General features: G+C 36.2%; 1 protein-coding gene across 1 annotated transcript in view; it reads left to right on the plus strand.

The window, feature by feature from the left end:
* TMEM135 (transmembrane protein 135) overlaps positions 1-10,180 on the plus strand; it is a 223,463-nt gene extending 213,283 nt beyond the window's left edge. The window contains exons 12-15 of the mRNA XM_041729721.1: positions 938-1,014; positions 5,011-5,109; positions 5,920-5,987; positions 7,827-10,180. Coding sequence (XP_041585655.1) covers positions 938-1,014; positions 5,011-5,109; positions 5,920-5,987; positions 7,827-7,959 — 377 coding nt within the window. The 3' untranslated portion in view covers positions 7,960-10,180. The remainder of the gene's footprint in view (positions 1-937; positions 1,015-5,010; positions 5,110-5,919; positions 5,988-7,826) is intronic.
* The last annotated feature ends 2,850 nt before the right edge of the window (positions 10,181-13,030 follow it).

Here is a 13,030-nt window from a genome sequence, read left to right on the forward strand (position 1 = left end):
AATAGTTTCCAAATTCATCTGATTTCTGTGTAACTCTCTTTCTCTGTAATAGAATCCCTATTGAGGCACTAGTCCAAATATTTTATATTTCCAAAGTTTAACTTATCAAGGCATTCTTGCCACCTGGTGTTTTGAATTGGCAGTATAATGACTTGGTTATCTGCCCTGCAAAAGGCCAGAAATCCTAGGACTGAGTCATAAAAGAACATAAAACATAAAAAATTTTGTGACTAATAGAAGTGCTGTTCTGTTTCTTAAAGTATTCTGTTTTTGCTATTGGCACATGACATGTAGTTTAATAAAACATATTTTTATTTTTTAGAAACTTAAATAATTTCGTGAAAAGTAAGACATAAGATTAACATTTTTACAGGTAGCAGCATACAAGCTACTTGTTAAATTGACATGTTAGTTAAATTGACAATTTTCAGATATTTATTAGTAATACACCTGCTTATAGTACTCCAGTCCTCCCCCTACCTTGGTCTTCCATTTATAGAACGAAGGTACTGCTATGGAGAGAATTGTGATGATAGCACTAAAAGTAATTTGAGCTGTTAGAAGAATAGATTGATAAATATTTCCACTTAAAATCAGAAATGATATCAATAGCCTTTAAAAATTCTTTTTGAAGATCATTTTATTTGTCAAGACTACTGTTGTTTTTAAAGTTAAATTTAGAATGTGAAGTTTCTTGTAATATGTATATCAGAACTATGTGTTCCTAACTCTGAAGGTCGATTTCTTAATTTAAAAATATATGATACCCACAAATCTACCCCATTTTAATGTGGTCAAGTCTATTACTGTCCTTAATTTGTATAACAAAAGAGTGCTACAGATAATTCTGTCTTACTTAAGTGAATTGACATTTCTGAGTGACTTAACTAACAAATACTTTGAGATTTGATCAGTTTTGCTTTATTTGTTATTTCAGGGTTTTTGGCAGGAGTATCAATGATGTTTTATAAAAGTACAACAATTTCCATGTATTTAGCTTCCAAATTGGTGGAGGTAAGCAAACATTTTTTGTGCAAGTAAGCTTCTAAATGGATATAGAGCTTTTCTAGCTGGTTTCATAGCGAATTTATATCCCAATTACAAGAGCAAATCAATCCTATAAAAGTATTTACAAAGTCACTTCTTCTGTTTCTTCTTTTTTAACGTGTGTTTTTTTCAAATATACACAAGTGTAGAAAGAATAAAGTAACTAATCGTCATGTACCCATCATACAGCTTCAACAGGTAACAGCATTTGATCAATCTCATTCCATCTGTACTGTCCCAACCCCACAAGTACTAAATTACTGCGTAGCAAATCCCAGACATCATATCACTTCTTCCAACTCAGAATAGAGACTCCTTAAAGAATAAGGCTACAGGATAAAGACTCCTTAAAAACAAATAGATCAGTGGTAATACCAAAGTATGATCAAAATACTATCCTCATACATTTAAAAACCTAGTAATTCTTTAATAATTAATATATATACAATTAGAGCTTATATTCTCACTGCTTGTCTCTCAGATGTCTTTTTGCAATCTTTTTGTTTTAATTGGGATCCAAAGTCTCTTAGTTTTTAATAGCAACTCTCCTCCCCTCCACCCACCCCCACCGCCCCCATCTTTTTTTTTTTTTTTTTTTCCTTGCCATTTATTTGTTGAAGATCTAGGTTATTAGTTCTGTGGAATTCTCACTTCCGGATTTTGCTGATTGTAGCTTCACTGGTGGTATTAACATGTTTCTTTAACCCACATATCTCCTGTAAACTGTTAATTAAATTTAAAGGCTTAAGCAGTTCAGGTTCAATTTTTAGAAGGTAGAAGGGGACAGAAATAGCTCACATTTACTATGTGTATGAATTCCCATTGCACCACATTGGGAAGCACAGAAATGTCTGGTTGTCTCCCTTTTCAAGATGATAAGATTGGTCAGTGGGCTCAGTGTTAATAGAGCTAACATAGGCTCCCTATTAGGCTTCCACCTAATTGTTTTAGCAGCCATTTAATAATCATGGTAATAATCATTTACTATTACATTGAGAATTGCAAAATGGTCATAATCTGTTATTATTTCTTCTTAGTAGTTCTTAGTGAGAATTCTTTTAAAAAGAACTTTCCCTCTTCCAGTGTTACTCTGAAATAGTTTACTCACAAAGTGATAATAATATGCTTGATTACTTCCCTTTATTTACTGGTGTTCAGAATGAATTAGTCTCTAGCATTCTGCAAAATTGACCTCTGAGTCCTTATTTTCAAGTGGCATTATGAAGACCTGATTTTTAACATATTTGATTTGTTTCCACCAGTCATTGCAGTCCTTGCCCTATCTTTGACCATGACAGCCTCTTCCAGTTGACTCCTGTTTCTAAAGATTTATTTATTTATTCATTTTTATGATAGACATAGAGAGAGAGAGAGGCAGAGACACAGGCAGAGGGAGAAGCAGGCTCCATGCTGGGAACCCGACGCGCGACTTGATCCCGGGACTCCAGGATCACGCCCTGGGCCAAAGGGAGGCACTAAACCACTGAGCCACCCAGGGATCCCCTTGACTTCTGTTTCTTTTTTACATAATGCCTGTATCTCTGATAGCTTTCTTGCTTTGTGATAAAACATGTTCCAGGCTCATCTTAGACAATTCCTGCCCCAGCCAGAGAGTCAGCCTTTTATCCAATGGCCACTAGTTTCTTTTGGTGGGAAATGGTATTTAGAGACTTCAATTTGGATACTAGAAGTTTCTTGCTCCTCAGCTAGCCAAGGTTTCTTGGCTTTATCATTCTTTCTAGAGAATCCTTTTTTCCCTCCTTTTTTTAGAGATAGAGAAAATAACGAGCACATTGATATTTCCAATTCAAAGTTAAGATTACAGATTTATTTGATTTTCTTAAAAATTTTATCTCATTGAGGGATGCCTGGGTGGCTCAGTGGTTGAGGGTCTGCCTTCAGCTCAGGATGTGACAGGGTCCTAGGATTGAGTCCCACATTGGGCCCCTCATGGGGAGCCTACTTCTTCCTCTGCCTATGTCTCTGCCTTTCTCTGTGTGTCTCTCATGAGTAAATAAATACAATCTTTAAACACACATACACACACAAAAGGAAAAAAAAGAAAATATCCTTTAGCTAGCAAAAATATATTCTTTGACACGGGAAATCTAGTATTGGGATCTAGTTTGTAAAAGATGTGTTTTATAGCTGCTTCCCTAATTGGTTAGAGTTTTTTAAGCCAAGCAATGGCATAGATGTTCTCTTTTATCAACAAGCCATATTTGATCTTGGCAAAACAAACTGTATATAAAGTGTGCTGATGAGAATTTTTTTTTTTCAATTCAGGAAATTACAAATTTAAGCTTACTGTGTCCTTTGTGGAATTAGTGACTGTGGTGTAATGGATATTTTCCTCTGATTGAAGTTAATTTTTTATTAAAATGCTGCATTACTATAATAACATTAAATATAAAAGCTGACTAGACCACTTTTTTTCTTGGGGAAAATTATATCCAAGATATATTTATTGAATATCTGTTATGTTCCCATTAGTGTACTACGTGCTGGCAGGCATATAGAAGTATAGGATATGGTTCCTCTTTTCATTAACTTAGAATCTGGTTCAGTATGTAAGCTTTATTTTGAGAAATTAGGAATACAGTTATTCCATATATCCAGAGATACCTGTTTCACATGTTTCTATGATGCCATTGTACCACCTCTGAATTTCATTTTTGTCAGCAGGAATACAGTACAGTATACCTATATCTTGTAATATACTGTATGGTATTTTCAAAATTACTAGTTCTACTTTAGCTTTCCCATGTTTCAGAGAAACCATTGCCATGAATTATTCCATGTTCTATCCTTATAAATTGGCTGGTTCTTCCCCATTATATATCATGTGCTTTCACCCAGCATGTTACCCTTGTTTTTTCTCTCTTATGCCTCTTAGGAGGTTTATAAGTGTACTAACTGTTTGTTACCAGTTCAGGATGAGATAAGTACAGAAATTGACAGCAAGCATTTGGAAACTTCTTTTTTTTTTTTTTTTTTTTAAGATTTTATTTATTCATAGAGACAGAGAGAGGGGCAGAGACACAGGCAGAGGGAGAAGCAGGCTCCATGAAGCCCGATGTGGGACTCGATCCCAGGTCTCCAGGATCACACCCCAGGCTGCAGGCGGCGCTAAACCGCTGCACCACCGGGGCTGCCTGCATTTGGAAACTTATGTAGCATCTTGACAGAGTAATTTGTCTTTGAATATGAGTGAAATTTTGGTTCAATTTGGGGTTTTTAAAATTTATTTTTCTAGTAATTTATTTTTATTGTATTATGAAAACATCAAGATGTGACAGCTGGAAATTTTAAAAAAAAGTGTTTCTTCACTGCAAGTGATTTGAGAGGCACTGCTCAAATATAGTCATTTCTGAAATTCTCTTTGGTCCTTTGTGCTAGACAGAGTAGTCTGCTTCCTCCTCAGGTGAGGCCAAAAAAAATACATACACATATATAGTTACACATCTAAGTGCATTGGTTATTTCTGTTATATACAAACTTAGATGTTACTGTATTCAGTTTTCAACCTCTAGCTCTTATCATAGTGCCCAGCATGTAGCTAACACCATTAAATGTTGAATGAATGAATGAGTGAGTGAATAGATCTAACAAGGAAGGGAGGGAGGATCTAAGCATTATACAAAAAGCATTGAAGAATAAATGACATAAAAGAAGTAGCAGTAAAAAGTGACCAAATTTCACAGAAAAGTATTATTACTGGCATCTCGGGTTTTGGGTGAAGAAAAGTGGGAAGGAACGGGCTGACACTTAACTCTGTCATGGAAGATATGACCTGTAATTTGAGCTCTGAAAGGATAATTAGTATTTGGAAGGTAGAAAAAATAGTTGTAGATAGGGAGTGAGTATACTGCTCCATTGTATTGTTAATGCTCTTTAACGTTGTGTGTGTGCATTTGTTTTTTTTTTAAATAAATCTTAGATTATGTTTGTTTTTCACTTCAGACAATGTATTTCAAAGGCATTGAAGCAGGAAAGGTTCCCTATTTTCCCCATGCAGATACTATCATCTATTCCATCTCTACAGCAATTTGCTTCCAGGCAGTAAGTATTGCTTTTTGAAATGAAATATAGAATTATTACTATTTCTGTACATTAAACAAATAGGAGGAAATAAAGGCTTGGGAACATTTCGACTGGTTATATTTTATTTTTTTTATTTTAATTTTTTTTAACTTGAAACTTGCAAGTTTCAAATCATTAAACATGTTAACTTAGTAGGCCAGGTCATGTGTTCTGAAGACAATAATTTTTATGTTTAAATAGAGTGAAATTTATAGGCAAACTATTACTTTAGTACCTTGGCTACAATGCCCAGTTTAATTATACTTCTAGAAGAAGGAAAATACCATGAGCATAAGTAGGAATAATTGCATTTCCCCAGTATTACTCAGGCAGTGAGGATAGGGGTAGAATCTAGTGTATTAGAAGCATTGTTCAGTTTCTCTAAATTCTATAATCATCATTATTGATGTTAATAGTTTTAGGGCTGTTGCAAAATGTGGGGGACCACTTTTATTTGCACTTTGTCCAAGGAATGCTGCCAGGTTTATAAATTCATTATCACTTGTGAAGTGCCAGCTTATCTAATGAGTATTCAGTAAATACTTTCCTAATATTAATGACTGTTATCTCCATTATTATTTCATAAGCAGTATTCTTATTTGAGGGCATATTTACAAAGATTCTTGATAGTTAATCAACTTAAATACATATTTTTGTATCATCATCACTGTTGTTTTTAAAATGCAATGCACAATAAAAATAAGAGATAGAAATGCTCTATTGCCTATTACAATTCACCATATTTCCCATTGACTAAAAGAAGTCTCAGATTGAATGCTCTAACCGTAGGCTGTCATGGAAGTTCAGACCTTGCGGCCGTCTTACTGGAAGTTCCTTTTAAGGCTCACCAAGGGCAAGTAAGTGACCGAGACTTTGTACCTGACCATACAAAATGAACAGTTGCCACAAAAAAATTTTTGAATCTTTTCGTCTTTTTGAGAGAATATTCTTTCAGTGGTAAAGCAGGCATCTTACATATAAAGCAAATATCACAAACTTAACAATAATAAAGTGGGCATTCTTTTAGTGAACATTGTTTTGACTTTTCCTTATATTATTTTCGATATTTTAAATGTTGTAGGAAAATGCTGTGAAAGCTATTCATTAGTTGCTACATAACACACTTAAGTCTCACTAAAGTCTTTGATCTCTTCTTTTTGATTAAAAATACTAAGCAGATTCATTAGAAATCATGCCTCAATAATTGAATGATTTCCATTTGGGGAAAAATAATCCTATTCTTTTGCTTGCTATTATAAGCATAGTTTCCTCTGCCTTTATTATTCTGTTCTTTATTGTTTTTGCTAGCATTTTCTGATCTTAATCTAATTCTTTGAGAGGCAGCTTGACCTCCTAGAAAGACTGTGGACTTTGGAGTCAGACAGTCTTAGACTTGACCCTGACCCTGGCTCTGATACCTCTGGCTGTGTCACTGGTGGAAAAGCCGTTTACCCTCATGAACCTGTTTCTCTCTACTAGAAACAGTAAAAGATTCTTTGTGTGGTTGTGGGAAAATCGAGATGTTTGTAATAGCACTTAGCACCTAGGAAGCACTTAGTAAGTTGCAGCTGTTATTAATATTATTGTCATTCATAGTTTTAATAGCAAACACTTGTATAGTGCTTACTGTGTCCCAGATATGGATTTAAGATACAAACACACACACATACAATACATGTGCACATGCTTATCTGTAAAATAGCTCTATGAGATAAGTACTATTAATATCCTGGTTCTCTATGTGAGTTAACTGAGGTGCACAGGGAGGTGAGATAGCTTGCTAGAGTCACAGAGCTAGCCAGTGAAGGAGCTGTGGGGTGGGTAGGAGCCAGGCAAGCTGGCTTTAGCATTCTTCCTCTGAGCCATGATTTCTGTGTGTCCTTTATGTTATTATTAGTTAATCATTTATTTCTTTGTCATTTTGTTTTTTGCCCGCTAATGGGCTTAACCAGTTGATTATTTTGGAAGGAACCTTACTTTGGAAAGGCACTGGAAGTTACATTTATTGTTCTTGGAGTAGTGATGGTTGCCCAGGGCTCAGAACTAAATTCATTCTTCTCCCCAAAAGGAATGAATGGTATCAGGCATAGAGACACAGGTTCATCCTGCACATTAGCTAAATATGTGTCTCTAAAATTTTTTTTATTTAAGTTAGGTGATGGATAAAATGAGGGTATGCTTTTACTTTGTTATGTCTGTTAGAAATTTGAAAACCTATATGCTGTTTTCCCTTTAATCATTAAATACTTGCACATTTGGACGTGTTTTCTGTGAATCATGAGACAGCAAAATGTCAATTATGAAAGAAATTACATTTAATACCTTTGCCTCATTGGTAAATGCTAAGCTCAATCATTTGTTTATTTTGTTTCCTGCAATTTCATTGATCAGAAAAATTACAATGAACCTGTTTTTCTATTTGACACAATCCAGTGTGAGGAACTTGTGAGGGGTCTGAAATAACAGTGGTGGTCTCCAGGGGTTTCAGGTCTGGAGATTATTATCCCTTTAAAGAAAATATGAGACAGTGAATGAATCTTGAGATAAAGGAATCAGGGTGACTTTTGAATCTGCCATTGAGTCTTTTGTCATGCCAATCTTTTCTATTTTCCCATTCCATGAAAGACATGTCAAGTGAATCATCTTATTTTTTAAACTTCATTAAATACTTGTTCACTGTGTTCTCTGTTTTGCAGATTTGCTGTCATGAACCGAAAAGTCCTTGATGTTTTTGGTACTGGTGCATCTAAACACTTTAAGGATTTTATCCCTAGGTTGGATCCAAGATATACGACTGTAACACCAGAGTTGCCCATCGAGTTTTCTTGAAGATGACTGTAATTTATTAATGTGATCTAATGTTTCATTATTTTATCCTTGAAGAGTTAATTATGTTGAATCACAAAGAAGGAGTCTTGAGCTTGAACTTCAGTGTTATTTCAATGAGAGATGCTCTTTTTTTGTTTGTTTTTCTTACCAATCAGAAGTACAGAAGCTTTTTAGGAAGGTGTTGCTTAATAATTAAGGGCCCTTCCATAGCCAGAATCTGATTCTGGGTTGCTGTAGTGGTTGTTGACATGATGCTATATTATTGATTAAGTTATGTCCACAAGCAATCTTAAATAATCTATGTAGAAATGTAGTAACAAATGAGATTATACTTAAAATCACTTTAAAAGATGTTTTCATTAGTTCATTCCAATATAATTCTTGGTTAAAACTAAGAATATTTCTACGTTTTAGGATACAAAGGATCACGGGTACATGGATTTGGTCTGTATTCTTTTTTAACTTTTGAATTGGTAACTATAGTAGTAAAATGAATGGATATGAAGTAACTCTTCACAGACAATGCTGCTTTAGTATAAAGCAATTTAATTAAAGAAAGTGGTCATTCTTACTTCAGGGATGCAAAGACGGGTCTTATGCTGTTTGAATAAATGCCGTGGTATCCATGTCTTCTTCCACTTATACCTTCGTCTCTCTTCATGATCAGTTGAGCTGTTGGGCAGCCCAGAGAACCTACGTACTAATGGCAGGTTAGGAGTAAATGAGAATTGACATATCTGATACATTTGAAATGTATGTTTTAATGTTTTACAAAGCAGTACACTTGAATATTTAAAAGCAAATGAAGTTGCTTTTAAACCTCTTGTGGGTTTATGATGTTTGTTTTCATTTATAAGAACTGAATTCTTCATAGCTAAGTTTATCTGCCATTACAGAATTAGAAGGGATCAAAAGTAGTTTTGGCAAGTTTGTCATTTTGTTCCCTTGGAACTATTCCACCTATAAAATGGATATTTTACGACTACAAACAATATAAAAATCCTGTAGTTGTTAAAAAGTCCATTTCATCACTAATGGGATGCCAGGTTCTCTAGCCTCTTTTCAAAAACTTATTGTCACCATGTTTATTCCTGTTGGAATAAAGAAGTGACAGAAATGTAGTCACTGTTGAGTATGAATTAGTTCAGGACAGCTGTGATTGAAATATGATTTCTCTTTAAAGTTTTTCAGGGAAAAGTTATACTTTTCTAAGTTAATAAAATGCTTAATTGGTTATGTCTACAGTTAATGTAAAATATAGTGATGATGGTATATTTTTTTAATATCATTTTGTTGCTGAAAAGTTTTGGGCCATTGTAAATTAATTATACAGTAGAACTTGTGTTGCAACAAGGATTATAACCCAGGCTTTAAAAACGCTTAATCCTTCATATTCAATTTCATCAAGCCCTGAATATTTCTGTTTACATGTAATCCTATCCTTGGTTGTTAATGGCACATTGAAAGCCAACAAAAAGACAGACTCTGGTACCATGGTAACAGAGAGAGCCACTTTAATTAGGTCAAAATTTTGCATTGTGATTAATTTTTTAGAATTGACTTGTCCATTAGACAATACCGTTAAGGCATCATTTTGGTTTCAGACTTCAAAATCTGCTAATAAATTAAGTTTTAAGTTTTTATTCACTGGAATCAAAATGATGATTGGTACTGTGTTTACTTTTAAAAATGAAGTATTATAACAGTGAAGAAAGCACTGCTTCCTGCACCTCATTTTCTTTATTTAGAAATTATGTTTATAATATTTTTCCTGTCTGCTTAAAAGAAAAACATTTTAATTAATAAGTTACTGTTTTCATTAACATTAAAAAGGCTATTATGTTGAAGGACAAATTGTACTGAAATTTGATGAGATTGTTTAGTAAAATTTTACTGTTGAAAGGTACATTTCTATGATTTACTTTTTTTTTCCAACTGTAGTCATTTTTTAAAATATAAAATGTAAAATGAAATAACCAGCATGAAGCAGAGCACAGTAATGAGCGTATAGCTTGAGTGGATAGTTAACTAATTTGCCGTGGTGAAAGAGAAGTCCGATTTGACTTCACTGAGGCAGCCTGAGAAGTATAGCTATTTGAGAAAACAAAGAAACTGTGTTCCTAACGACAATCAAAATGAATCTTTCTATACCTCTAATCAATCAGGTATCTACTGACAACTTGACACCATAAATAAAGTCAAATAGGTGTCCTTTCCAAAACATGTTTTTTAGTCCATTTATACACAGAGGACATCCCGTCGATGGTAAGTTTCCACCAGAACTGACTGCAAAAAACATGGACATGCCTCTTAGCTTTCCCCACATCTTCATGTAGTCTGGAAGTGCATTGGGATACAGGTAGTATTATCGTGGGTTCATTACTATTTCCTGTGGGAATAAAATCCTAGAGTTAGTGCCAACCAAGTACAAGCTGAGGTTGTAAGAGAACACATTGTCTCAAATCTATTAGATTCTTGCCAGTTTTTCATCAGCTACATTTAATCCATTTTATTGCTTATGTCTGAAATAAAACCTGTGGTTGGGTTATATTATATTTGTTTCACAAATCCTGTGGTCACTTCTGTGACTTTTTTCTTGACCTTTGGACATGGTTGTCATGTGGTTGATATCTGGTTTATTTTTTGCCTTTATTTGTAGCTTAGTTTGCTGTTAATTAATTTAGAATTGTATCTTTTTAATCTTTGCTCTCAGATTTTACAATTTATTTTTTTCCTACAATGAACATGTCCTCTATGATGAAACCTGGATTAGTTGGTTGTCATAGTATTTTTTTGTTGAGCTTGTGTATTCCTCTCCCTTTGGATTGATTGTGCCTAGGCTAACACTTGATTTCGTTGGTAAGACCGACAAAATTGTATTATACATGTATTATCACAGCCCTGAGTTTCTAGGACCCTGTCGATGTAGAGTCAATGAAAATCAGTTTCCTTTACCTGCAAGGAGCTTCGTCCATTGGCTTATGTCACATGCTCCGAGAAACCTCTCCGTGGGGCCAGAGGGGATGTGCCCCCTGGGAGCAGTGGCCTGCCCTTCTTACCACCTATGAATCAGAGAGGCTGCCAAGCCCACAGAGTCCTTGAATTCTTTCTGTACTTTATTTTTATCGTAAAGACAAAGTAGTTTGACAGAGCAACAAGATCATTCCTACATGGATGATTTTTTGTTCCACAAAGACAAAAGTATTCTTAAGATTAAGATGTCTAAAAAACTTCATCTCTCCCAACAACATAACCTGTTGCTGCTTATCCACCAGCTGTTCGTTTTCAGGTGGAGAACTTAGGTAACTGGAAAATGAATGACTAAGAAAAACATATAAGACAAAGAGTAAGAAATGAATGTTCCCTGTAGGGCTGGATTGAGACTGTGATGAGTAATAAATAAGGTGGCTTGAATCGTGGATGCCCAGGGGACAGCTCTGACCATTCCCCTCAACCCTGCACCTTCCTTTTTATAGCTCCTTACCCGCTCGTGCCTTCACTGGCTCTGCAGTGCCTTCTCATGCAATTAGCAAGGAAAGGGAGTGTCTGGGACTGAGGTGACCCTGAGATCAGGGGTGTGGATGTGGATCCTAAGGCCTGTAATGCTTCCTTCAACCAAGGATGCTTCCTTCAACCCGGGATTGAAGCTGTGTTTCTGTTTCAGCTGTCAGTGACTTTGCCGTTGCCCTGCAGTTATGGAAAAGGTAACTACAAAGAAAGGAGGCTGATGTTGATCTGTAACTTCTGGAAGCAGAGGAGGAACAGGATCTTGGCCATGTCCTAGGAGTGCCGCCAGGCAGTATGTAGCCTGTGTAGCCGTAAGCTTCCAACTCTGGCGAATAGGGATGTGTGCTGCTTTACACTGAGGGAAGAGTGAGTGATTTAATTGGAAGAAGGAACTCCTGCCTGGTAATCCTTCCTTGCTCTTTGACGTGGCCTCTCTCTCCTCCTTCTCTGCTGTATCCCAGCTCTCTCCTTTCTCTGCCTTCCCAGCCTCGGAATCTTTATGTCTGACCTTGTCTTGCTCCTCCCCACTGCCTGCCCCTGTGCCTCCTGCCCTTTTTCTGCTGGCTGGTCCTTGACTATGCTCCTTGAATGTGAACACTCCAGTGCTCCCTTTGGTGGCACCTGGTAAAGTGGCCGGCTCTCCTGCAATCAGGAAAATGGGATAACCATTTTCAGTGACAGTGACTTTTTATATAGCTCTGCCTTTCTTAGTGCCTTCTGCTTAAGACATAGGATAATTGCACACATGTGGCCTTTCAATTCAAGACAGTCAACCTCTTCTCAATAACCCCATGATGTCACCTGACTTGTGGTGGCTGCATGGAAGGGGCAAGAACTCATTTCCTATTTCTTATTGCTTTCTCCATTTTCTTTCCCCCTCTTCCCTTCTCCAGATGTGTCCTCAGTGAAATAACGTATTGAACGTTTATGCTTTGTCCTCACAGACCTGAAAATCTCAATAACAACATGTACACATATACCCCATCTGGTCCACCACAGAGGCATCAGCTCAGGTGCAATTTGTATTTTTTCCTCCAGCTCACAGGTCCCTGCAGCTTGCTTGCTTAGTTTTTTATTCAGTTTAGTGCCCACACGCTCTGCCCCCACCCTAAAGCACAAAACATTCTAATCTTGTAAGAAACCCCCAGGCTGTGGTTAATAGGTTTTTTCCTGATCTTGGCACACGACATATAGGCCTCAGCAGCCTCCACAGGTGGACCTGTGCCCCTATATTAGCAGAAATCATCCAGGATTATTACTTTCTCTCTCCCTTAATTTGGACCAGGCAGTTTCTGAGGCCTTCTTCCTCAGTGTCTATTAAACTTTTCTCAGTTATCATTCAACTCCTTAAATGAGAGTTCTTTTCAGATTATTTTGGTCACACAGGGGAATGCTGTGGCTGTAGGGATGGATTGGTGCCAAAAGTCTGCAGAAGTTTAAAGCATGAAGTAATCCTATTGTTGGTCATTACGGGGGTGGGGTGCCTAAAAGGATGGGTGAGAAGAAACCATAAACACACATTTCCAGCTCCCCTCCCTCCTGTTTCTTACCTTCCCAGGACTGT

The sequence above is a fragment of the Vulpes lagopus genome, chromosome 15 (genome assembly GCF_018345385.1).
Source record: "Vulpes lagopus strain Blue_001 chromosome 15, ASM1834538v1, whole genome shotgun sequence".
NCBI classification, from domain to species: Eukaryota; Metazoa; Chordata; class Mammalia; order Carnivora; family Canidae; genus Vulpes; species Vulpes lagopus.